This window comes from Cherax quadricarinatus, chromosome 5, assembly GCF_038502225.1.
Source record: "Cherax quadricarinatus isolate ZL_2023a chromosome 5, ASM3850222v1, whole genome shotgun sequence".
NCBI lineage: Eukaryota > Metazoa > Arthropoda > Malacostraca > Decapoda > Parastacidae > Cherax > Cherax quadricarinatus.
This window is the reverse complement of record NC_091296.1, coordinates 66780197-66806562: the sequence shown is the minus strand read 5'-3', so window position 1 is coordinate 66806562 and position 26366 is coordinate 66780197. Positions and strand designations below refer to the sequence as shown.

Sequence of the window (26366 nt, the reverse complement as noted above, 5' to 3'; positions counted from 1 at the left end):
AGTAAGGTAAGATTTGAAATAAGCAAGCGCATGGCCTCTTATACCGTAATGGTCAAGTTTGTGGAGGAGGATGTAGTGGTCTACTGTGTCAAAAGCTTTTCTTAGGTCAATAAAAATTCCTAGTGGATATTCCTTATTTTCCAATGCTGTGTAAAGCAGATCTAGCATTTTTATGATTGAATCATTAGTGCTTTTATTTTTCCTGAATCCAAATTGGCAGGGGTTGAGTATGTTTTGTGTTGTTATAAATGAATATAGTCTCCTGTGCACGAGTTTCTCAAAGATTTTGGATAGCAATGGTAAGTTTGATATTGGCCTATAGTTGTTTAAGTCTGTAGTGTCACCACCTTTATGTATTGGTGTAACCCTTGCCATCTTGAGTAGTTTCGGCTAAGGTGCTAGTTTCTAGTGACTTGTTAAAAAGTAATGAAATAGCATGCGAAAGGATATGGGCTGCTCGCTTGTACAGTAATGGTGGGACATTAGACAGATTCCCTGAGTTGTTTTTAAGTGACTTTATAATCTCGGTGACTTCCGAGGGCTCAGTTGGTGCAAGATAGAAGGAATTTGGGAAATTCCCATCTAGGTAGTCCCCGGCATGGGCATTGGTATGTGGGATTTTATTGGCGAGATTAGATCCTATGGTTGAGAAGAAGTCATTTATCTTGTTAGCTGTGTCAGTGGGATATAGTGGTGTTTCATTAGGTTTAGTTAGGACAATATTCTTGTTTTTTTTCAGTTTGTGGGTCCCTAGAATCTGAGAGAGTGTTTTCCAGGTTTTTTTTTATATCTCCTCTAGTGTCTGTGAATCTACTGGAGTAGTATAGTTGTTTGGCTTTCTTTATTACTTTGGTGAGAACTGATGAATAGTGTTTAAGAATATCTTTGTGTATTAAGCACTGTCTATATTGCTTTTCTGCAACCACAATGACATCATTTGTTCCATACGTAAAGGTTCTTTTTATAGACCACAAAGTCGGCATTTTAATTAAAAAAAACGGTCGGAGTTTTTTTTTTCTCATTATGCACTGCGTGCTCCAGGATTTTTTTTATGTGGTGCACACTGACCACACAGACCCATTCTCTCACATGTGGGCCTACTAGCTTTCTCCTGCCTGATTTGAAGCCGCTAGAATTTATGAGTATATATACGTCAAACACGGTACCTCGCAAACGTATATATACGGCCGCGACAGTCAAAGGGTTAAGAATATCTTTGTGTATTAAGCCCTGTCTATATTGCTTTTCATATTGGTGTTTCTTGTCAATGGATTTCAGAATGGTGCTGGTTAGCCATGGGCAACCAAGCCGTTTGTTTGTGATCTGTTTCGTTTTTATAAGACAATGTTTGTTGTATAGTCTAAGTAATTTGTTAAGAAAAATGTCTGTCCAGTCATCAATACCATTGGCCTTGGAGAATTCTGTAGGCCAGTCAACAATCTCTAGGTCAGCTGTGAACTTCCTTATTGAGGCCTCGTCATGGAGTCTAAATGAGACTTTGTTGTATTCAAGTGGTGGTTTACTAATGTTAGTCAGGAGGAAGGTAGGGTAGTGGTCTGCAGTGCTATCTGTGATTATCCCTGATTTAAGGGGGGCTAGTATATTGGTCCATATGTGGTCTATTATGGTTGCACTTGTCTCAGTGAGCCTGGTTGGTTTAGTTATTGTTGGTATGGACCCACCTTTCATCCGGACTCTCTCATTGACTTTTTGACAACAACTGACTTACTCCACAAACTCTGATGACACCTTCAGCCCTTTCTACCTCAATCTCTTGCTACCCTCTACCCTGCACTATCGCCTGCCCCGCTGTTTTCTGTAACCTACTGATTGCCCCTCCCCCTTTCTGCCGCCCAATACCCTCACTTCCTTCCCTACCCTGCAGCGCTGTATAGCCCTTGTGGCTTAGCGCTTCTTTTTTATTATAATAATAATATCCCATCTCAGGCTATAATTTATTGTATTCTTCAGATCCTTTTCCTGATGGGACCTTTAACGAAAGTGCCCTTCTTCTACGCACTGATGTTCCGTACCATCAGCTATTTGTTCATACTTTGCTGCATTACACAGCAGCCCGTATCCACCTGCATAGGTGGTATACACTGTTCTTTGTACCTCTGTCCTTCTCAAGCATTATCTATTCTGGATATTGCCTTTCTTGTTTCGTCATTACTGCCACCACTTCTGTTACTTGGCGATTTTAATGCCCATCATTTTCTCTGGGGGGGGTCTCACTGTGATTCCCGTGGCATTCAGCTAGAGACTTTTCTTGCTTCCCACCCCCTTCATGTTTTAAATACAGGTACTCGCACCCATTTTGATCCTCATACTCATGCTCTCTCTTGCATCGATCTCTCAGTCTGCTCTTCCTCTGCTGCACTAGACTTCACATGGTCTGTTCTCCCGGATGTACATGACACCGAACATTTTCCAATCATTCTTACTTCCCCTTCATATTCACCACCTCTTCGTAACCCACGCTGGCAATTTGATCAGGCAAATTGCGACCTTTACTCACAACTAACTGTTTTTAGTGAGGTTCCTTCTTCGTCCTCCATTGATGAGCTTTTACACCTCTTCTCATCCTCAGTTTTAACCGCAGCTTCTCATTCTATACCCCAAACCTCGGGCAGGCATTCTCAGAAATGCGTGCCTTGGTGGTCTCCTGCTTGTGCTCGTGCAGTACGTTTGAAATGTGCTGCGTGGGGCAGGTACCGGTATAATAGAACCACTGAGAGACTTCTTGATTTTAAGCAGAAGCGTGCGATCGCTTGCCGTGTCATCCGTGACGCTAAACGCACTTGCTGGCGAAATCGTCTCCACCATCACCTCTGCTTCCTCTATGAGTGCAGTCTGGAAAAAAGTACGGAAACTGAGTGGTAAATATTCTGACCTGGCTCCTGTTCTGCTGGTTGCTGGTGTTGATATAGCAAACCCTCTAGATGTTGCCATTGAAATTGGCAATCATTTATTATTTTTTTTTTTATTATCACACCGGCCGATTCCCACCAAGGCAGGGTGGCCCGAAAAAGAAAAACTTTCACCATCATTCACTCCATCACTGTCTTGCCAGAAGGGTGCTTTACACTACAGTTTTTAAACTGCAACATTAACACCCCTCCTTCAGAGTGCAGGCACTGTACTTCCCATCTCCAGGACTCAAGTCCGGCCTGCCGGTTTCCCTGAATCCCTTCATAAATGTTACTTTGCTCACACTCCAACAGCACGTCAAGTATTAAAAACCATTTGTCTCCATTCACTCCTATCAAACACGCTCACGCATGCCTGCTGGAAGTCCAAGCCCCTCGCACACAAAACCTCCTTTACCCCCTCCCTCCAACCCTTCCTAGGCCGACCCCTACCCCGCCTTCCTTCCACTACAGACTGATACACTCTTGAAGTCATTCTGTTTCGCTCCATTCTCTCTACATGTCCGAACCACCTCAACAACCCTTCCTCAGCCCTCTGGACAACAGTTTTGGTAATCCCGCACCTCCTCCTAACTTCCAAACTACGAATTCTCTGCATTATATTCACACCACACATTGCCCTCAGACATGACATCTCCACTGCCTCCAGCCTTCTCCTCGCTGCAATCATCTGGTCTGTATTTCTCTGGGGCTCCATCTCTGCCCCTCGTTTCTTTCCTCAAAGTCTGCCAGAGAGTTAGCACCCTTGGACTTTTCTTCTCTCAGAGAAGAACAGTATAATGTGCCTTTTACACTTCAGGGACTGGAGGCAACATTCTCAGCTTGCCGATCATCGACAGCTGGGCCCGACGACATTCACATTCGTATGTTACAACATTTACATCAGTCAGCCCTTGCAGTCCTCTTACACCTTTTCAATCTTATTTGGTCACAAGGAGTTCTTCCACAGCTGTGGAAATCTGCCATTGTTCTGCTTTTCCGCAAACCGGGTACTACGGGACATGAAGCCTACCACTATCGTCCCATCGCTCTTACCAGTGCAGTTTGCAAACTGATGGAACGTCTGGTAAATAGACATTTAATGTGGTAGTATTTAGAGACACACAACGGTCTCTCCACTCGTCAATATAGCTTTCATAAGGGCCGTTCTACCATAGACCCCTTACTATGTTTGGATACGTATGTTCGTAATGCCTTTGCGAATAACCACTCTGTTATTGCCATATTTTTTAAGAACATAAGAACATAAATAAGGAACACTGCAACAGGCCTACTGACCCAAGCAGAGCAGGTCCATGTTTCCCCCCCGGATTAGACCAATGACCCACCCCCCGGATTATCCCAATGACCCACCCAGCCTGGTCATCTCCACTCAAGGATGGAGCACTGCACCAGACCCAGCAGCACAAGCTAGTCATGTCAACTCACACCCACCCACACCCACTCATGTATTTATCTAACCTATTTTTAAAACTACACAACGTTTTAGCCTCAAAAACTGTACTCGGGAGTTTGTTCCACTCATCCACAACTCTATTACCAAACCAGTGCTTTCCTATATCCTTCCTGAATCTGAATTTTTCCAACTTGAATCCATTGCTGCGAGTCCTGTCATGGCTGGAAATTTTCAGCACGCTATTTACATCCCCTTTATTTATTCCTGTTTTCCATTTATACACCTTGATCATATCCCCGCTAATTCTACGCTTTTCAAGAGAGTGCAGATTCAAGGCCCTCAGTCTATCCTCATAGGGAAGATTTCTGATACATGGGATCATCTTTGTCATCCTCCTTTGTACGTTTTCCAGAGCATTTATATCCATTCTGTAATACGGTGACCAGACCTGAGCAGCATAGTCTAGATGAGGCCTAACCAAGGATATATAGAGCTGAAGAACAACCTGAGGACTTCTATTATTTATACTTCTAGATATGAAGCCAAGAATTCTGTTAGCTTTATTGCAAACACTAATGCACTGTTGTCTTGATTTTAGGTTACTGCTAACCAGAACTCCTAAATCCTTTTCACAATCAGTAGTATTAAGATCTACATTATTTAGTTTATATGTGGCATGGTTATTTAACTGTCCAACATTTAGAACTTTGCATTTGTCAATATTAAACTGCATCTGCCACTTCTCCGACCATTGCGTCAATCTATTCAAATCATCCTGGAGTGCTCTAATATCCTCATTAGAATGAATTGGACGGCCTATTTTGGTGTCATCAGCAAATTTGCTTATGTCGCTATTTATTCCCTCATCTATGTCGTTTATGTAAATTGTAAACAACAACGGGCCCAACACTGACCCCTGAGGAACACCGCTTGTGACGTGCCCCCCATTCTGATTTCTCCCCATTTATGCAAATTCTCTGCTGTCTATTTGTCAGCCATGCCTCTACCCAGGAAAAAAATTCTCCTCCTATTCCGTGTGCCTTAAGTTTCCTCAATAGCCTCTGGTGTGGAACTCTATCAAAAGCCTTACTGAAGTCCATATACACAATATCACATTCATTACCATGATCTACCTCCTCAAACACCTGTGCCTGTCAAGATGGCTATGAATTGCTTCTGCAATTATTGATTCCATAAATTTTCCCAGTATGGAGGTAAGGCTTATTGGTCTATAGTTCGAAGCCAAGGACCTGTCACCTGCCTTGTAAATAGGTATTATATTTGCCATTTTCCACTTATCAGGCACTATGCCAGTTTGTAGTGCCATGTTAAAAAGATTAGCCAAAAGTATGCTAAGTTCCTCTTTACATTCCTTTAACACCCATGGAAACAGTTCATCAAGACCTGGGGATTTGTTAGGTTTTAGTTTCTCTATTTGTCTGAGGACCATGTCACTAGTTACCACAATTGTACATAGTTTATTATCATCCTGTTCTACATAATCTATTATTTCAGGAATATCGCTAGTATTTTCCTGGGTGAAAACTGAGAGGAAGTAGGTATTTAGAATTTCACACATATTCTTATCACTGTCAGTGATAAGAACCTTGAGAAGGCATATGACACAACTTGGAGGTATAATATTTTGGCCCAAGCCCACTCCTTAGGCCTCCGAGGCAATCTACCATCTTTCCTTAAGAACTTTTAAACTGACAGACATTTTCGTGTTAGAGTTAATAGTGTGCTCTCCCCGGACTTTGTCCAAGCTGAAGGTGTCCTTCAGGGATGTATTCTGAGCACAACACTTTTTCTCCTTGCTATAAATGATTTGGCCTCTGTTCTTCCATCCAATATTTGGTCATCACTCTACGTAGATGACTTCGCTATTGCCTGTACAGGCGCTGACTGTCACCTCATTACAGTTTCTCTCCAGCATGCGGTCGACCGTGTTTCCAATTGGGCCACCATGCATGGGTTTAAATTTTCCAGTACCAAAACTCGCCAAATTACTTTCACTACACGCTTTGTCATCTCCGATCATCCTTTGTATCTCTATGGCTCCCGTATCCCCGAAAGTGATAGTCAGGTTTCTAGGCCTTCTCTTTGACCGTAGATTACCCTGGAAACCCCACATTACCTCTCTAAAGGCAACTTGTCGCAGCCGGCTGAACCTTCTTAAAACCCTTGCTCATCTTTCATGGCGAGCTGATCGTCGAACTCTCCTTCACCTACATTCAGCCCTTATTTTATCAAAACTTGATTATGGTGACCAGATCTATTCAGCGGCCTCTCTTGCTACTCTCTCTAGCCTTAACCCCATCCATCACCAAGGATTACGTTTATGCCTGGGTGCTTTTCGCTCTTCCCCTGTTGAGAGCCTCTATGCAGAAGCGAATGTTCCATCCTTGTCTGATCGCCATGATGCCCATTGCCTTCGCTACTATGTGCATTCTCACGATCTCCGCAATCCTTCCATTTGTAGAATGGTCACTGATATTAATAGACATTCTTTGTTTGCTCACTGCCCCTGTTTGATCTGTCCCTTCTCTCTTCGCCTACATTCGCTCTTGTCTTCCCTTTAGTTACTGCCTTTATATGTTCATGTAGCATCTCACTTTTCCCTACCCCCCTGGGAAGTTCCAGCTGTTCAGGTCTGTTCTTTCTCGCTCCCTTGCTCGAAAGCCCAACTGCCTACGGTGGCTTCCCGCTCTCTTTTTGTTGACCACTTCCACTCTCATTCTCATGCCATCGCCGTGTACACTGATGGCTCTAAATCTTCTGATGGCGTTGGATTCGCAGCAGTGTTTCCGGACAGCATCGTGCGAGGCGTTTACTATCTTTGGCTAGCATTTTTACTGCTGAATTGTATGCCATTCTTGCAGCACTTATTCGTATCGCATCTATGCCTGTATCATCATTTGTGGTTGTCTCAGACTTCCTTAGTGCTCTACAGGCTATACGGAAATTTGATACACCTCACCCCCTAGTTCTCCGTATCCAACTTTGGCTACGCCGTATCTCTACCAAGCATAAAGATATTGTTTTTTGTTGGGTCCCTGGTCACGTTGACGTACAGGGCAATGAACAGGCAGACACTGCTGCGCGGTCAGCAGTACATGACCTACCAATTTCATATAGAGGTGTTCCATTTCTGGACTATTTTGCTGTAATAGCTACCCACCTTCACACCCGTTGGCAACAACGTTGTTCTGCTCTGCTCAATAACAAACTTTGTTCTATTAAACCGAGTACATATAGGTTACTGGCTGTCTTCTTGTCACCAGTATTGAGGTTGGGAGACTACTCTCTCCCGCCTTCGCATTGGCTATACTCATCTTACTCATGGATATCTCATGGAGAGGCGCCCTGCTCCTCTCTGTGAGAATTGTCAAGTTCCATTATCGGTTAGCCACATTCTGTTAGACTGCCCACTTTATCGACAAGCACGCAAAATTTACCTCCAACGTCATCTTCGCTCCGCTGCTCTCTCTTTACTTTCCCTTCTCGCTGATGGACCCACCTTTCATCCGGACTCTCTCATTGACTTTTTAACAACAACTGACTTACTCCACAAACTCGGATGATACCTTCAGCCCTTTCTACCTCAATCTCTTGCTACCCTCTACCCCTGCACTATCCCCTGCCCCGCTATTTTCTGTAACCTACTAATCATCCCTCCCCCCTTCTGCCACCTGATACCCTCGCTTCCTTCCCTACCCTGCAGCGCTGTATAGCCCTTGTGGCTTAGCGCTTCTTTTTGATAATACTGTAATAATAATAATATGCGCCTTGTTCAATACACCCTTCAACCTGTTGCCACTGGCTTATACTATGAAAATGCATTACAAATCTGCTGTATGTTTTGTTTTTTCTGGTTTATGGCTCATGTTGTACCCCCTTAAAGAAGGTTCCTTGATGTTAGGTAATAAGGAATGGGCAACTAATGTGACTTTTATTGTAGCAACTTTGTTTTCTAGGAGCTTTGTTAAGGAGTTTGACCTAATTTTCCCCGAAATAATCTATATAGTAGTATGTCATTGATGTCAGCTATGGTCTGTATACCATGCACATATACTTGTAGTAAATAAAGGTATTATTATTATTATTGAGATGAGCATGTCAGGAAAACTGATAGGGAATGGTGTGGTAAAGAAAGCAAATGCCAGATAAGCAGTGTCTACCTGCTGAGGTTCGCAGGACCCTATGTCTAGTTCTTATACAGTGTCATTTAGATTACTCTTGCTCTTCATGGTACTCTGCCTTCAGAAAAAAACTGAGAGATTACAAATCACCCATAACAAAATGGTAAGATTCATCCTGGACCTGGGTCCAAGAGAATATGTAGGCCAGGATTAATTACAACTGGATATGCTGAATGTTGAAGACAGAGTAAAAACTTTAGTTAAATCACGTTTATAAAATTGCTCACAGTGCCCAGAATATCTTGATACCAAGTTTGTCAAAGATGGGAACCAAAGCAAACATAGCAGGTACTAGGGAAAGGAGCACAACTTTGTAGTACCCACAGCCAATGGTCAGGCTTCAAACACATTTTATTGTACAGCATTAAAGGTGTAGAACAAACTGCCCGCACATGTCAAAGCCAGTCATAGCATGAACCAGTTCAAGATGAGAACCAAAAGGTACCTAATGAATATTGTTACAGAAAAGGAGATGAGTTATTTCTTGTATAGGTTATGTATGTACCTATTATTGTGATCTGATCCTAAATTTAATGCTAGTGTAAATAATTCAGTTTACCTTATTCCTAGTATATATCCTTTTATTGTTTAAATAATAAGTTATTGCAAGGATCCCAATGGAAATAAATGTCTGACTTTTTTGGGTTACATGAGGTAATTTACACATATGCTATGTATGATAATTTATATAACTATTTGTGTACCTGCTGTATAGCCCTTGTGACTTAGCGCTTCTTTTTGATTATAATAATAATAATATTTGTGTACCTGTACCTGAATAAACTTACACGTGTGTCCTTTTACATAACATATTGTTGGTAATTCTACCAATATCAGGTTTCTTAAGGTTTCCCTGGCAAACATAAGCTAGCCATCAGTCCTTCCTCCCACCTCCAGCTCATAGAGACATGTTTGTCCACCTCCAGGGTGGACCCCAATTGAAATCAAGTCACTTTGACTTTTTTGGAGTTATCCTAGGTAATTTACACATACGTTACTGGGTACAATTGTGCTTGTGTACCTCTTCCTAAATAAACTTACAAAATAGTAAAACTATCATAAGCAAACAGAAGAAGTAAGGGAGAGCAGCAGAAACAGAACCATCCTTACCAGAGCCACCAGACCTCTCAGAGCTATGATAACCTCTTAAAAATTCTTATATTTGGCGAAGAGGAGGCAAGGAATTTACACTTTGGTAAGCTATAAGGATGCCAAACCAGGTAGAATGAAACTGGGATAGACAAGATGCCAGATGGACAATTATTGTTTATCATGAATATAGAATACTGAAGTTGTATTGAGCAGCCCAACTGTGGGACGTCATCAATACTAAACTGCATGAAGAACTGGAGGCTATTAGGAACAAGATAGTGGTATACACAAGTAATATTGTTTACATGCCTACATATACACATCCAACAGCTACTGTCAGAAAATATTTTAAGTATGTACCACAAAAAACCGTGTTCGTATATGTAATAGTTATCTTCAGGAAGTTGGAGTATTTAGGGGCAGATACACATAAGTAGTTACACAAATTATTATACATAGTTACATATTTATTTATTTATTTATTTATTTATTTAAAAATTTGTGCACACATACAGAGGTACAAAAAATACAGAAAAGAGCAGTATGCCAAAGCCACTTATACTATGCATAGCATTACGGGCTGGCTTAAAATTAACTTAAGATGAACTAAGCAATGATGACATCGGTGATAAAACTTTAATGTAAACAGATTACTATAAAGCACAAGTGAGTATTACAAAGACAGGTCATATGGTTGTATGCATTGTTGTACATTCAGTAGAATGGAGTATTCTGTTAGGTAGTGTATTTAAAAAATAATAATGTGTAAATTACCTACGATAACCCCAGTAAAGTCAAAAGTGACAGTGAGCTGATAAAAAAAATACGTTTAGTAAAACACCTTTTATAATTATGAAGTTTCATTTATTGTTTTAGGTGAAGCGTCGTAATAATAAAAGCTTTTCTCTTGCTGTTCGTGTCTTTCCATTTATTTTCAGATTGATTGTTTGGTGCTGCCGAAGACAGTGTCACAAATGCTTGCCAATAATTCTGACACAACCGTGGCGAGAAAGAACGGTTTTATGCCCGTAATCAAATATAAAGTAATTTTACCATTAAAAAAAGTTAAAAGCATAATTAAATTACATGAGATTAAATATAATGAAATACAGAAATTTATATTAATAGAAGAATATATAAAATGTAGTATATATATATGTAATGTATATTATCGGGTGTTGACAGTTTTGGGGGTGGAGGTGAGGCTTCGCCAGCTTCAGGGAGTAAGTTAGTTAGTTTATTCAGGTATACACAAATAGTTACATAGAATTATCATACATAGTTACATAGAATTATCATACATAGCAGCATATGTGTAGAGAACCTAGGATAACCCAAAAAAGTCAGAGTGATTTGTTTCCATTGGGGTCCTTTTACCTTATTGTTATAATATAAAGGTTATAATATTTTCTTATTATTCTAAAATGAAGATAACATCTTATTATCATACTAAAAAGACTATCTACTACACGAGGGTCATTAAGACTATCTACAATACGAGGGTCATTACTAGGAATAAGGTAAAATTTACACGTATGTTAGCTAAAAAATAGAAAATCATTCCCCTCCCTTTCTGTAGCTACATTCATCAGACACCTTTTGGCACTCTTCTTGAACTGGTTCATGCTATGACTGGCTTTGACATGTGCAGGCAGTCTGTTCCATTCCTTTATTGCTGTACAATAAAAGGTGTTTGAAGCCTGGCCACTGACTGTGGGTACTACAAAGTTGTGCTCTCTCCCCCTAGTACTATGATTGTTTTGGTTCCCAACCTTGACAAAATTGACAGCAAGATATTCTGGACACTGTTTGTGAGCAATTTTATAAACATGATTTAGCTTCAGTTGTTTTACTCTGTCTTCAACATTCAGCATATCCAACTGCTGTAATTCATCCTGGCCTACATGTTCTCTTGGTCCCAGCCCCAGGATGAATCTTACGATTTTGTTCTGGGTGATTTGTAGTCTATCTTTCAGTTTTTTTGTCAAGGCAAAGTACCATGAAGAGCAAGCGTAATCCATATAGCATTGCATAAGGGCTAGACATAGGGTCCTGCGAGCCTCAGTAGGTAGACACTGTGCTTGTCTATACAGGAACTTCAGTCTGGCATTTGCTTTCTTTACTACACTGTTCCCTATCAATTCTCCTGACATGCATGGGTCAAAGGGGATTCCCAGATATTTTACTGATGAAACCAAAGTGATGGGCTCCCCATTACACTGGACATTAAAATTATTTACCCTTCTCAGTTTATGTTTCGTGCCAAAGAGAATGGCTTCAGTTTTCCCGAGGTGTAATGATAGTTTGTTGTCTACTAACCATTTGCTGCAGGACTTCAGTTCCAGTGTTAAAACATCAGCAATATCTTGTGGGTCTTTACCTGACACTAACAGAGCACTGTCATCTGCATACAGTAGGAGTTTGCACTTGACACTGATAGGCATGTCATTGACATAACATAAGAATAATAATAGTTTTTATTTAACACTTACATAATGTGCTGTATGACCCTTACGGGTTTAGCGCTTGGTTATGGCTATTTGTAATAATTATCTTACATAACGTGAAACTTTTACAATGGGTTCTTACAGTAAATTACGTAGGGTAACCCAACAAGGTCAAACAACACTCTCCCTCCTCACTCTTCAAATAATAATAATATCTTTATTTACTACAAGTACATATATAAGGTATACAGGCCTAGCTGACATCAATGGCATACTACTATATAGAAAGCCGCTTATTAGGCGGAGCATTTCGGGCAAATTAGGTCAGTTTTGTCCTGGGATGCGACCCACACCAGTCCACTAACACCCAGGTACCTATTATACTGATGGGTGAACATAGACAACAAGTGTAAGGAAACATGCCCATTGTTTCTCCCCTCGCCAGGAATCGAACCCAGGCCCTCGCCATGTGAAGCAAGAGCTTTAGCCACCAGGTTTAAACATTCAGTTTTTACACAATATTCACTCATACAGGTCAGGCCCGCTTTACAGTGCTCTGCTAATGCAGCAGTTTTTGGTTATACCCATTCTTCATTTCAGATTTCCTACAATAAATAAACTTACTAAGGTAAGGATGAAAATATTTTAAGGTAAGTAATGTGTGTACTATATATGCATTTTTTAGGCCTAGCTATATTACTCATTTAATGTTATCAAGCTTTTATATGCATTTAAAAGTGAAAAAAAGGCTATGTTTAACTTTACAGCAATTTTTGCTTTACAGCTGTAGCCTGGAACCCGACTTGCTGTGTAAGTGGGGCCGTCCTGCATGTACAGGACAATCATTTATAATATTCCTGTTCTGAAACGCTTTCTTAATAGCTGCAATAGAACTCATAGGCATAACACAAGACACAAAAATCTGATATTCCCTGTGTCTGGCTCAGCCTGTGTAAAAATTCAGTGTAATCACCAAAATCTGGTGCTGAGGCTGAAGATTCTAAAGGTTCCTTATATGTCAGCCACTTTGAAGCTATTATTAAGAAGCATCTCCTTATCTTAATGTGATCCTGACAACAATATGCAATGTCAAACAAATCCTGAAACTTTCTATATTCTTTCATTTCTGTTCTTTTAATTCCAGCTTTCCTTCTACCCCCATATATTACTAGGATGTTTAGACTGCAAAACAAGTGAAATATTTGCACGCATTTATCTCAGGCCAGACTGCTACTTTTTTATTATAATAATAATAATTGTCTTGGGACAGAGGAGGCTTAATCCTCCGAGCTTTGAGACAAAGTATACAGTGGAACCTCGGCATTTGAACTTAATGGGTTTCAGAAGGCTGGTTGAGTGTCAATCTGTTCGAGTACAGAACAAATTTTTCCCAACCAATTTTCTTTTTGGTTGGCTGTTATCACTAACCCTCCTAGGCCCCCATGGTGACTTATTTATACAAATACATACAGTGGAACCTCAGTATACGGGAAGCTCCCTATTTGCATGAAGCTTAGCACTGAACCAAACAAATTCAACCTGCCAGAACTTTGCTGTAAACTATTTCGTGTTTCTTTGCATGTTTTGGTGTTTTTTGCATTGTATAAATAAGTCCCCATGGGGCCTTCGAAGATTAGTGATAACAGCCAACCAAACAGAAAATTGGTTGGGAAGAACTTGTTTGATACTCAGATAGAACAGCCTTCTAGAATGAATTAAGCTTGCATACCGAGGTTCCACTGTAATACGAAAAAAACACCAAAAAATGCAAAGAAATGCAAAATAGTTACAGTGAAGTTCTAGCAAGTCATGTTTGTTTAGTCGAGTGCTGAGCAAACATTTGACTACTGAGCGATTTGTTTACCGAACAAAGCGTTTGAATACCGAATTGTTCGAGTACGGAGCTGTTTGAGTACCATGGTTCCACTGTACGCAGTACTATACATGCCACTTGAGACCAGACGAGCTAGGCATTTGACACTCTAGTGTCCGGCCAAGCTAGGCAGTTGATCCAGAGTAGCATTGTTAATATACAGTATATATAAGCTAGGCAACATAACTTTACTTTTGTACATTCACAGAGACCCCAGTGGGAATAATTCATGTTAAGTTTATGTAATGTACTATTTTGTGTGCTCCTAACATCTGTTTGCCCTCAAGACCATTTGTATGATATGTACTGGTTGCAGTTTCTAAATAGTTTACTTTTGTATTAACTATATTTGTTTGTAGACAAGACATCTGGCTCATTTGATAGTGCACTTAGCTCGCACACCGATTGTCCGAGGTTCAATCCCTGGCATGGGTGGAAATGTTGGGCATGTTTCCTTACACCTGCTCTCCCTGTTCACCTAGCAGACAGTAGGTACCTGGGTGATAGTCGATTATTGTGAGCCACATCCTGGGAGACGAGGACCCCTACGGAAATAAGACAGTCCATGATGACACACTGATTTCACTGGGTTATCCTGGGTGACTAACACTCCAGGTTAAAATCCCAAACAAACTCTTCTCACTAAAATATTTATTGAGGAGTTTTTTGCTCCAGAGAGTGAAATATCTTAGTACTGCATATGTCTCTTTATTTACATACTAGTTGGTGCTTGATGCTATCTTGGGTCAAAATTCTATAAACATTTCATTAACTACTCTCAGAATCTCATTCCTCTGCACTTGCACCTTCAGGTGTAGAAACACTGAATGAAATCTACACACAGATAAATATTGTCTATACAAAAGTTAGATTTGCTACATCTTTGTCTCTTGATAGTGTCTTTTCATGGAAAGTGCTATGATTTTTTCCTTGAATCAAACTTGATTTCCTCTCATTCCTAAGGTGCTATATGAACCTTATGGTTTTAGTGCTTCCTTATATAATAATAATTCTAATAATACTCCACAGGGAAGTGGAAAATAATTTTTCCTCCTCCTCTCCTAGGAAAGGTTGGAGGGAAGGGGTAAAGGAGGTTTCGTGTGTGAGGGACTTGGACTTCCAGCAAGCATGTGTGAGCATGTTAGATAGTAAATGGAGACAAATGATGTTTAGGACTTGACAGGTTGTTGATGTGTGAGTAAGGTAATATTTATGAAGGGATTCAGGGAAACCGACAGGCCAAACTTGGGTCTTGGAGATGGGAAGTACTGTACAGTGCCTGCACTCAGAAGGAGGGGTGTTAATATTGCAGTTTTATGACTGTAGTGTAAGCACGCCTCTGGCAAGACAGTGATGTAGTGAATGATGAAAGTTTTTCTTTTAGGGCCACCCTACCTTGGTGGGAAATGGCCAATGTGTTAGTAAATAAAAAATAGTCGTGTGTCATAAGAGGCGCTAAAATGCAAGGGGCTAGTAACCCCTTCTGCATGTATTACTAAATTTAAAAAGAAAAACTTTTGTTTTTCTTTTTAAATTTTAAAAGAAAACCTTTCTTTTTCTTTTTAGGTCACCCTGCCTCGGTGGGATACAGCCAGTTTGTTAAAAAAAAAGTAGTAATAATTATAATAATGCAGTAATAATGATAATTATAATAATAATAAAGATAAGATAGTTTTATTTCTTTGTAAAGGTTACAATGTATAATTACAGTTTTGGTTAAGTACGAACAAAGTCATTATCATGTCGGGGCATTTCGGGCAGACTAATCCTAGTACATAATAACTACTTATCTAGACAAGATAAGAGTGGTTAACTTTTTAATAAATCTTTATTTAATCTTAACATTAAGGTGAGGTAGTCAAGGTGGAAGTTTATAAGAATATTAAGCATGAAGTTGCTCATAATAAAAACAGTATTACAATTAATGGTTCAAACAGTAATATTTCATGGATTGGCAGATGTTTAATAGATTAGAGGTCATATAATATTTGGGAGAGTCGCTTCAAACTGATAGAAGTTGTTATGGTTGGTTTGGTTAGTATTGAGAGAGGAGATGATTTTTAAACATAGTCCTAAATTTATATGTAATCAGGAGATCCTTTACTGGTTCAGGTAGTGAATTCCAGATCTTCGGGCCCTTTATGTGCATTGCATTTTTGCATAGCATGAGACTGACATGAGGGATGTTGAAGAGTGCATTGTGCCTTGTATTGTGATTGTGTCTTCTGTTGTAGCTGTCAAGGAGAAGTTTAAGTGGATTATTTATATTGGAGTTTAATGTTCTGTATATGTAGTAGGCACAATAATATGAGTGTATGTCTCATATTTAGTAGGGTCAGGCTTTTGAAAAGTGGTGGGGTGTGCTGTCTGGCACAGGAACTGGTAATCATCCGCTCAGCAGCTTTTCGTTGGGCAATTAAAGGTTTAAGGTGGTTGGCTGTGGTTGATCCCCAGGCACAAATACCATAGGTGAGGTATGGATATATTAAAGAGTGGTATAGGGTAAGGACTGTCTCTTGGGGTACGTAGTATCTTATCTTGGAAAGGATGGCTACTGATTTGGAAATTTTCTTGGATATATGCTGGACATGGGAATGAAATTTAAGATTGCAGTCAAGGAGAAAACCTAGAAATTTACCTTCAGTGCGTGTTGTAATAGGGAAACCATTTATCGATATATTAAGTTGGATATTTAAGGCTCTGTTTCCCAACAGCCTGAAGTATGTGTTGTCTGTGTCGAGGGTGAGTTTGTTGGTCATCATCCAAGTATATATTTTTAGCAGCATGTTGTTTACAATGTCTCTATATAGCTGGGTTAGAGTGGGAGTAGACATAAGTAGTGTCGTCTGCGAATAGAACTGGTTTAAGGAGTTAAGGTGCATTGAGGAGATCATTGATGTAGATGAGAAAGAGGAGTGGGCCTAGGACACTACCCTGGGGCACTCCAACAGCTACAGGCTGGATAGTGGAGTTGACTTCATTTGTGTATATGTACATACTGGTGTATATCATTAAGATAAGATTTTAGGTACTCGAGGGAATGTCCTCTGATGCTGTAATGATTTAGTTTTAAGTGCAGGAGATTGTGTTCCACTGTATCAAGTGCTTTTTGTAGGTCAATGATATTCATTTTTATCGAGGGCTGTTTATATTAGTTCGAGAATTTGTATAACTGCATCATTCGTACGTTTTTTTTTTGGTCTAAACCCAAACTGGCTATAAGGTAGGAGTAAAGTCGTTTGTGTATTTTTTTTTTTTTCAAACATTTTAGACAGTAAGGACAAGTTTGATATAGGTCTGTAGTTGTTCACATCAGTTGGATCACCTCCTTTGAGGATTGGGGTAACCCTTGCTGTGTTGAGTATGGATGGGAAGGTTGAGGACTCAACAGATTTGATAAACAGTGTTGCAATAATGGGTGACAACACATGAGCTGCTTTATATATATATATGAATGGTGGCAAATTATTTAGATCTCCTCCTCTGTATTTTAATGCTCTAATGATAAGTGAGACTTCAGTAGAATTAGTTGGAGCTAGATATAGAGTATTTGGGTAGTTGCCAGTGAGGTAGTCTTTTGGCTGGGTATTTCAGCTTGGAATTTTGCTTGCCAGCTTTGATCTTACAGTAGAGAAGAAAACATTAAGTTTGTTGGTCATGTCTATAGGCTGAATGTGAGGTTCATCTGATTTAGTTGAGTTTAACCTTCTGTTTCTAGACAGTTTTCTAGAGCCCAAAATTTTGGAGAGGGTTTGCCAGATCCTTTTCATATCACCTTTTATTTCAACAAATGTATTTTTGTAATACATTAGCTTTGATATTTGTATTAGTCTTGTGAGTACTGACGTGTATCGTTTATTCAGTTCTTGATTAATCAGGCAAGGGATGGGGTTCATCTCTCTGGGGATGGAGTGGTTGCATTAGCCAATTCAATTGAGAGGGTAATTGATGACTTGTCTAGGAATTTAAACTGATAGATTATAGAGGTATGGGTGTTTGTGGGAAACAATCAGGCTGCAGCATTAGGGTTAAAAACAGCAGTTATTACCGGGATACCTCAGGGATATGTTTAAAAGACAATATTCAAAATAAAGTTGCTAGCAATGGCAAATCAGTTGATCAACAAACAAAGAGAGATAGTAGAGGGCAACGAGTGACTTGCTCCCTTAAGGTTTACTATACAAATAGTAGGAGTCTAAGAAATAAGATAGATGAGTTAAGATTACTTGCAAGTGTAGGTAATATAGATATTATTGGTATAACAGAGACCTGGTTCAACCTGAAAGATAGAGAAATGCCTTCTGAATGCAACATACAGGGTTATAAACTATTCCACACTGATAGGGTCAACAGGAAGGGTAGTGGTGTGGCGATGTATGTCAGAGAAAATTTAAATTGTTTTAGACATGATATAAGATTAGAAACATCGAACACAGAATCTGTCTGGCTACAGTTTCTCGAGGGACGTGACAAATTAATTTTGGGTGTGATTTATAGGCCCTCAAACCTTGAAAGGGAGGGCAGTAAGCTGTTATGGGAGGAAATTCATAAAGCATCTAGATATGAAAATGTTGTGATAATGGGAGATTTTAACTTTAGACAAATTGATTGGAACAATATGAAAGGAAATCTTGAGTCTAGTGACTTTCTTGATGCGGTTCAGGATTGCTTTTTAGAACAGGTTGTAACAGAACCAACTAGAGGAAACAATCTGCTTGACTTGGTTCTCGCCAACAAAGATTCACTAATTAATAATCTTGAGGTTAATGATGAGCTTGGGGAAAGTGATCACAAATCACTTAGTTTCAATATATCATGGAATTACCCAGATAACTTCAATCAAATCTCTGTCCCAGATTTTCACTTGGCCGACTTCATGAGACTGAAAAATTACCTGGGTGGGCTAAATTGGGATGTCCTGACTATGGGTCAGGTAGGCAATCTTGGTTGCCAATATGACGTTTTTCAGAGCATAGTTCTAGCTGTCCAGACAACTTTTGTTCCAAGTAGGGAAATTAGATCTAACAAAAATGATCCCAAATGGATGAGCAATGGATTAAAACATCTCAATGGTCAAAAGAGAGGCAAATATAGGCGTATCAAAAGAGGGGATGGGCAGTTCAGAAATCAATATACTCAATTAAAGAGAGAAATAAAGAAAGGAATAAGAAAAGCAAAAAGGGATTATGAGGCTAAGGTTGCAAGGGATTCAAAGACTATCCCAAAAGGGTTCTTTCAGGTATACAGAAGTAAGATTAGGGACAAGATTGGCCCACTTAAGAGTAACACTGGTCAGATCACTGACAGTGATAAGAATATGTGTGAAATTCTAAATACTTCCTCTCAGTTTTCACCCAGGAAAATACTAGCGATATTCCTGAAATAATAGATTATGTAGAACAGGATGATAATAAACTATGTACGATTGCGGTAACTAGTGACATGGTCCTCAGACAAATAGAGAAACTAAAGCCTAACAAATCCCAAGATCCTGATGAACTGTTTGCAAGGGTGTTAAAGGAATGTATAGAGGAACTTAGCATACCTTTGGCTAATCTTTTTAACATATCACTACAAACTGGCATAGTGCCTGATAAGTGGAAAATGGCAAATGTAATACCTATTTACAAGGCAGGTGACAGGTTCTTGGCTTCGAACTATAGACCAATAAGCCTTACCTCCACAGTGGGAAAGTTTATGGAATCAATAATTGCCGAAGCAATTCGTAGCCATCTTGATAGACACAGATTGATTAATGAATCTCAACACGGTTTTACAAAGGGGCGTTCCTGTCTTACGAATCTACTAACTTTTTTCACTAAGGTGTTTGAGGAGGTAGATCATGGTAATGAATATGATATTGTGTACATGGACTTCAGTAAGGCTTTCGATAGAGTTCCACACCAGAGGCTATTGAGGAAACTTAAGGCACACGGAATAGAAGGAGAATTTTTTTCCTGGGTAGAGGCATGGCTGACAAATAGACAGCAGAGAGTTTGCATAAATGGGGAGAAATCAGAATGGGGGCACGTCACAAGCGGTGTTCCTCAGGGGTCAGTGTTGGGCCCGTTGTTGTTCACAATTTACATAAACGACATAGATGAGAGATTAAATAGCAACATAAGCAAATTTGCTGATGACACCAAAATAGGCCATCCAATTCATTCTAATGAGGATATTAGAGCACTCCAGGATGATTTAAATAGACTGATGCAATGGTCAGAGAAGTGGCAGATGCAGTTTAATATTGACAAATGCAAAGTTCTAAATGTTATACAGTTAAATAACCATGCCACATATAAACTAAATAATGTAGATCTTAATACTACTGATTGCGAAAAGGATTTAGTTCTGGTTAGCAGTAATCTAAAACCAAGACAACAGTGCATTAGTGTTTGCAATAAAGCTAACAGAATTCTTGGCTTCATATCTAGAAGTATAAATAATAGAAGTCCTCAGGTTGTTCTTCAACTCTATATATCCTTGGTTAGGCCTCATTTAGATTATGCTGCTCAGTTTTGGTCACCGTATTACAGAATGGGTATAAATGCTCTGGAAAACGTACAGAGGAGGATGACAAAGATGATCCCATGTATCAGAAATCTTCCCTATGAGGATAGACTGAGGGCCCTGCATCTGCACTCTCTCGAAAGGCGTAGAATTAGGGGGGATATGATCGAGGTGTATAAATGGAAAACAGGAATAAATAAAGGGGATGTAAATAGCGTGCTGAAAATTTCCAGCCAAGACAGGACTCGCAGCAATGGTTTCAAGTTGGAAAAATTCAGATTCAGGAAGGATATAGGAAAGCACTGGTTTGGTAATAGAGTTGTGGATGAGTGGAACACACTCCCAAGTACAGTTATTGAGGCTAAAACGTTGTGTAATTTTAAAAATAGGTTAGATAAATACCTGAGTGGGTGTGAGTTGGACCTGTCTAGCTTGTGCTGCTGGGTCTGGTGCAGTGCTCCATCCTTGAGTGGAGATGACCAGTCTGGGTGGGTCATTGGGCTAATCCAGGGGGGGGGGGATCATTGGTCTAATATGGGGAGGGATATGGACCTGCTCCACATGGGTCAGTAGGCCTGTTGCAGTGTTCCTTCTTTCTTATGTTCTTATATTCTAATCTGAACAGTTTTTCAAGTTGGTGCTTTTTATCAGTGGATTTGAGGATACTATTTGTTAGCCATGGGCTGTTTAGTCTCTTTGAGTGATCTGCTTTGTTTTGATCAGATAATGCATGTTATAGAGGTTTTGGGTTTTATGTAAAAAAAGTTTTGACATCTTTGTCAATATTATTGCTGTCAGCTAACTCTCTCTGCCAGTCAGTGTCACGTAGCGCTAATATTAAATTATTTACTGATGGCACGTCATGCAGGCGAAATGAGAAATTTCTCAAGTCTTGAGGCAGTGTACACAAGTTGGTTATGAGGAAGGTGGGGTAGTGGTCTGTAGTGTTGTCTGTGATTATACTTGCCTGTAGTGGAGATATCGTGTTGGTCCAGATATGGTCAAATAATGAGGCACTTGTCTCAGAGATTCTTGTTGGCTTATTTATGGAAGGTAGAAGCAAGCAGTTGTTCATAGTGTTTGTGAAATCAGCTACTGGAGAGTCAGTTGCTTGGATGAGGTTTATAATGAAGTCTCCTGTAAGTATCAGGTGGTAATCTGTTGACTGCTGCAACTGTTATAGTTTTTTTTTAGTGTTTTTTGATGCAAATTTAGCTATTATATATTCACCATTGTCATTCCTTGTGCAAGTAAATTTCATACACCAGGTCACCAGGCCACGGTGCCCTGTGACCTGGTGGCAAAAGCTCTCGCTTCACACAGCAAGGGTCCGGGTTCGATTCCCGGTGAAGGGGTGGAAACATTGGACGTGTTTCCTTACACCGATTGTCTATGTTCCCCATCAGTAAAATGGGTACCTGGGTGTTAGTCGACTAGTGTGGGTCACATCCTGGGAAAAAAACTGACCTAATTTGCCTGAAATGCTCTGCATAACAAGTGGCTTTCTATACAGTAGTATGTCATTGATGTCAGCTAGGCCTTTATACCTTGTACATGTACAGTGGAACCTCGAGTTTCAAATGCATCGACTATCAAACGCTTCAAGTTTCGACCGCTTTTTTCGCACCAATTTTGTCCCGAGTATTGAACGTGCCCTGTGTTTCGAACCATGTACCAGACCTGTCCGCCTGCCCATGCCTGCCCGCGTCCCCCACGTAGGCATCGTGAGCCAGTCTGGCTTTGTTTATACTTGAGTGAACACTAACCTGCGTGCTCATTTAAACATTTCACAATTAATTCATTATGTTTGGTGCTTGTTTATTAAGTGCGACTGTGAAATAAGCTACCATGGTGGTGATGGTGAATGGTGGTGGTGGTGGATGGTGGTTGGTGGTGGTGGTTGATGGTGATGGTGGTGGTGGTTGTGGTGGTGGATGGCATTGGTGGATGGTGGTGGTGGTGGATGGTGGCTGGTGCCTTCTTCAGAGATTAAGGAGATTTGTGCAGTGTGGAATAGGGTGCAGGCATTTGCTGAAAAATATCACCCTGAGCAAGCTGAAACAAGCAATCTCTGCAACAAGTTCAGTGACAGAACCATGTCCCATTTTAAGGAAACACTAAGTGCTCCCTCACTCCTCTTCCCTATCTTGCAGATGCCATCAACAATCTTCAATAAAGGTAAGTAAAAATGTTATTTTATTATTCTTCTTTTAACGTACCAGCTGTATCCCACCAAGGTGGGGTGGCCCAAAAGGAAAGACCAAAGTTTCTCCTTTCAAATTTAGTAATATATACAGGAGAAGGAGTTACTAGCCCGTTCCTCCCGGCATTTCAGTCGCCTCTTACGACATGCATAGCTTACGGAGGAAGAATTCTGTTCCACTTCCCCATGGAGATAAGAGGAAATTAACAAGAGCAAGAACTAGAAAGAAAATAGCAGAAAACCCAGAGAGGTGTGTATATATATGCTTGTACATGTATGTGTAGTGTGACCTAAGTAAATAGAAGTAGCAAGACGTACCTGAAATCTTGCATTTTTATGAGACAGAAAAAAGGACACCAGCAATCCTACCATCATGTAAAACAATTACAGGCCTCCGTTTTACACTCACTTGGCAGGACAGTAGTACCTCCCTGGGTGGTTGCTGTCTACCTACCTACTACCTAGGATGTTATTTTATATGTTTATTTAAACGTTTATTTATTTACTACTGAGAGAGTTAGAGCAAAGGAAGGGGTAGCAGTAATGTTAAATGATCAGTTATGGAAGGAGAAAAGAGAATATGAATGTGTAAATTCAAGAATTATGTGGATTAAAGTAAAGGTTGGATGCGAGAAGTGGGTCATAATAAGCGTGTATGCACCTGGAGAAGAGAGGAATGCAGAGGAGAGAGAGAGATTTTGGGAGATGTTAAGTGAATGTATAGGAGCCTTTGAACCAAGTGAGAGAGTAATTGTGGTAGGGGACCTGAATGCTAAAGTAGGAGAAACTTTTAGAGAGGGTGTGGTAGGTAAGTTTGGGGTGCCAGGTGTAAATGATAATGGGAGCCCTTTGATTGAACTTTGTATAGAAAGGGGTTTAGTTATAGGTAATACATATTTTAAGAAAAAGAGGATAAATAAGTATACAAGATATGATGTAGGGCGAAATGACAGTAGTTTGTTGGATTATGTATTGATAGATAAAAGACTGTTGAGTAGACTTCAGGATGTACATGTTTATAGAGGGGCCACAGATATATCAGATCACTTTCTAGTTGTAGCTACACTGAGAGTAAAAGGTAGATGGGATACAAGGAGAATAGAAGCATCAGGGAAGAGAGAGGTGAAGGTTTATAAACTAAAAGAGGAGGCAGTTAGGGTAAGATATAAACAGATATTGGAGGATAGATGGGCTAATGAGAGCATAGGCAATGGGGTCAAAGAGGTATGGGGTAGGTTTAAAAATGTAGTGTTAGAGTGTTCAGCAGAAGTTTGTGGTTACAGGAAAGTGGGTGCAGGAGGGAAGAGGAGCGATTGGTGGAATGATGATGTAAAGAGAGTAGTAAGGGAGAAAAAGTTAGCATATGAGAAGTTTTTACAAAGTAGAAGTGATGCAAGGAGGGAAGAGTATATGGAGAAAAAGAGAGAGGTTAAGAGAGTGGTGAAGCAATGTAAAAAGAGAGCAAATGAGAGAGTGGGTGAGATGTTATCAACAAATTTTGTTGAAAATAAGAAAAAGTTTTGGAGTGAGATTAACAAGTTAAGGAAGCCTAGAGAACAAATGGATTTGTCAGTTAAAAATAGGAGAGGAGAGTTATTAAATGGAGAGTTAGAGGTATTGGGAAGATGGAGGGAATATTTTGAGGAATTGTTAAATGTTGATGAAGATAGGGAAGCTGTGATTTCGTGTATAGGGCAAGGAGGAATAACATCTTGTAGGAGTGAGGAAGAGCCAGTTGTGAGTGTGGGGAAAGTTCGTGAGGCAGTAGGTAAAATGAAAGGGGGTAAGGCAGCCGGGATTGATGGAATAAAGATAGAAATGTTAAAAGCAGGTGGGGATATAGTTTTGGAGTGGTTGGTGCAATTATTTAATAAATGTATGGAAGAGGGTAAGGTACCTAGGGATTGGCAGAGAGCATGCATAGTTCCTTTGTATAAAGGCAAAGGGGATAAAAGAGAGTGCAAAAATTATAGGGGGATAAGTCTGTTGAGTATACCTGGTAAAGTGTATGGTAGAGTTATAATTGAAAGAATTAAGAGTAAGACGGAGAATAGGATAGCAGATGAACAAGGAGTCTTTAGGAAAGGTAGGGGGTGTGTGGACCAGGTGTTTACAGTGAAACATATAAGTGAACAGTATTTAGATAAGGCTAAAGAGGTCTTTGTGGCATTTATGGATTTGGAAAAGGCATATGACAGGGTGGATAGGGGGGCAATGTGGCAGATGTTGCAAGTGTATGGTGTAGGAGGTAGGTTACTGAAAGCAGTGAAGAGTTTTTACGAGGATAGTGAGGCTCAAGTTAGAGTATGTAGGAAAGAGGGAAATTTTTTCCCAGTAAAAGTAGGCCTTAGACAAGGATGTGTGATGTCACCGTGGTTGTTTAATATATTTATAGATGGGGTTGTAAGAGAAGTAAATGCGAGGGTCTTGGCAAGAGGCGTGGAGTTAAAAGATATAGAATCACACACAAAGTGGGAGTTGTCACAGCTGCTCTTTGCTGATGACACTGTGCTCTTGGGAGATTCTGAAGAGAAGTTGCAGAGATTGGTGAATGAATTTGGTAGGGTGTGCAAAAGAAGAAAATTAAAGGTGAATACAGGAAAGAGTAAGGTTATGAGGATAACAAAAAGATTAGGTGATGAAAGATTGAATATCAGATTGGAGGGAGAGAGTATGGAGGAGGTGAACGTATTCAGATATTTGGGAGTGGACGTGTCAGCGGATGGGTCTATGAAAGATGAGGTGAATCATAGAATTGATGAGGGAAAAAGAGTGAGTGGTGCACTTAGGAGTCTGTGGAGACAAAGAACTTTGTCCTTGGAGGCAAAGAGGGGAATGTATGAGAGTATAGTTTTACCAACGCTCTTATATGGGTGTGAAGCGTGGGTGATGAATGTTGCAGCGAGGAGAAGGCTGGAGGCAGTGGAGATGTCATGTCTGAGGGCAATGTGTGGTGTGAATATAATGCAGAGAATTCGTAGTTTGGAAGTTAGGAAGAGGTGCGGGATTACCAAAACTGTTGTCCAGAGGGTTGAGGAAGGGTTGTTGAGGTGGTTCGGACATGTAGAGAGAATGGAGCGAAACAGAATGACTTCAAGAGTGTATCAGTCTGTAGTGGAAGGAAGGCGGGGTAGGGGTCGGCCTAGGAAAGGTTGGAGGGAGGGGGTAAAGGAGGTTTTGTGTGCGAGGGGCTTGGACTTCCAGCAGGCATGCGTGAGCGTGTTTGATAGGAGTGAATGGAGACAAATGGTTTTTAATACTTGACGTGCTGTTGGAGTGTGAGCAAAGTAACATTTATGAAGGGATTCAGGGAAACCGGCAGGCCGGACTTGAGTCCTGGAGATGGGAAGTACAGTGCCTGCACTCTGAAGGAGGGGTGTTAATGTTGCAGTTTAAAAACTGTAGTGTAAAGCACCCTTCTGGCAAGACAGTGATGGAGTGAATGATGGTGAAAGTTTTTCTTTTTCGGGCCACCCTGCCTTGGTGGGAATCAGCCAGTGTGATAATAAAAAAAAAAAATTATTTACTACTAATTGTACTGTGTATGTTTGTTGTGTATATGTAAAACTATAATTAATCTCTATAAAATGTATTTTTTTGTGTGAATATTATTGGGTTTCTGGAACGGATTAATTGTATTTACATTATTTCTTATGGGAAATACAGTGGACCCCCGGTTAGCGATATTTTTTCACCCCAGAAGTATGTTCAGG

General features: G+C 40.1%; 2 protein-coding genes across 8 annotated transcripts in view; one reads left to right on the top strand and one right to left on the bottom strand.

Annotated features, from left to right (window-relative positions):
• Positions 1 to 10426, bottom strand: part of Alg14 (ALG14, UDP-N-acetylglucosaminyltransferase subunit) — a 30576-nt gene extending 20150 nt beyond the window's left edge. Inside the window, exon 1 of one of the 4 annotated variants that reach the window (XM_053771435.2) lies at positions 10395 to 10426. Coding sequence is in view for 1 of the 4 variants with exons in the window: in XM_053771432.2 (XP_053627407.2) it covers positions 9981 to 10077 (97 nt within the window). In the remaining 3 variants the exon portion in view is untranslated. Of the gene's footprint in view, positions 1 to 9087; positions 9585 to 9638; positions 9944 to 9980; positions 10091 to 10394 lie in introns of those variants that run through there. The other 3 variants (XM_053771432.2, XM_053771431.2, XM_053771434.2) reach the window with 3 other exon arrangements.
• A 365-nt stretch (positions 10427 to 10791) lies between these two features.
• Positions 10792 to 26366, top strand: part of Sec6 (Exocyst complex component Sec6) — a 93681-nt gene continuing 78106 nt past the window's right edge. Inside the window, exon 1 of one of the 4 annotated variants that reach the window (XM_053771427.2) lies at positions 10792 to 10843. Coding sequence is in view for 1 of the 4 variants with exons in the window: in XM_053771426.2 (XP_053627401.1) it covers positions 12630 to 12695 (66 nt within the window). In the remaining 3 variants the exon portion in view is untranslated. Of the gene's footprint in view, positions 10848 to 12614; positions 12696 to 22605; positions 22629 to 26366 lie in introns of those variants that run through there. The other 3 variants (XM_053771430.2, XM_053771426.2, XM_053771429.2) reach the window with 3 other exon arrangements.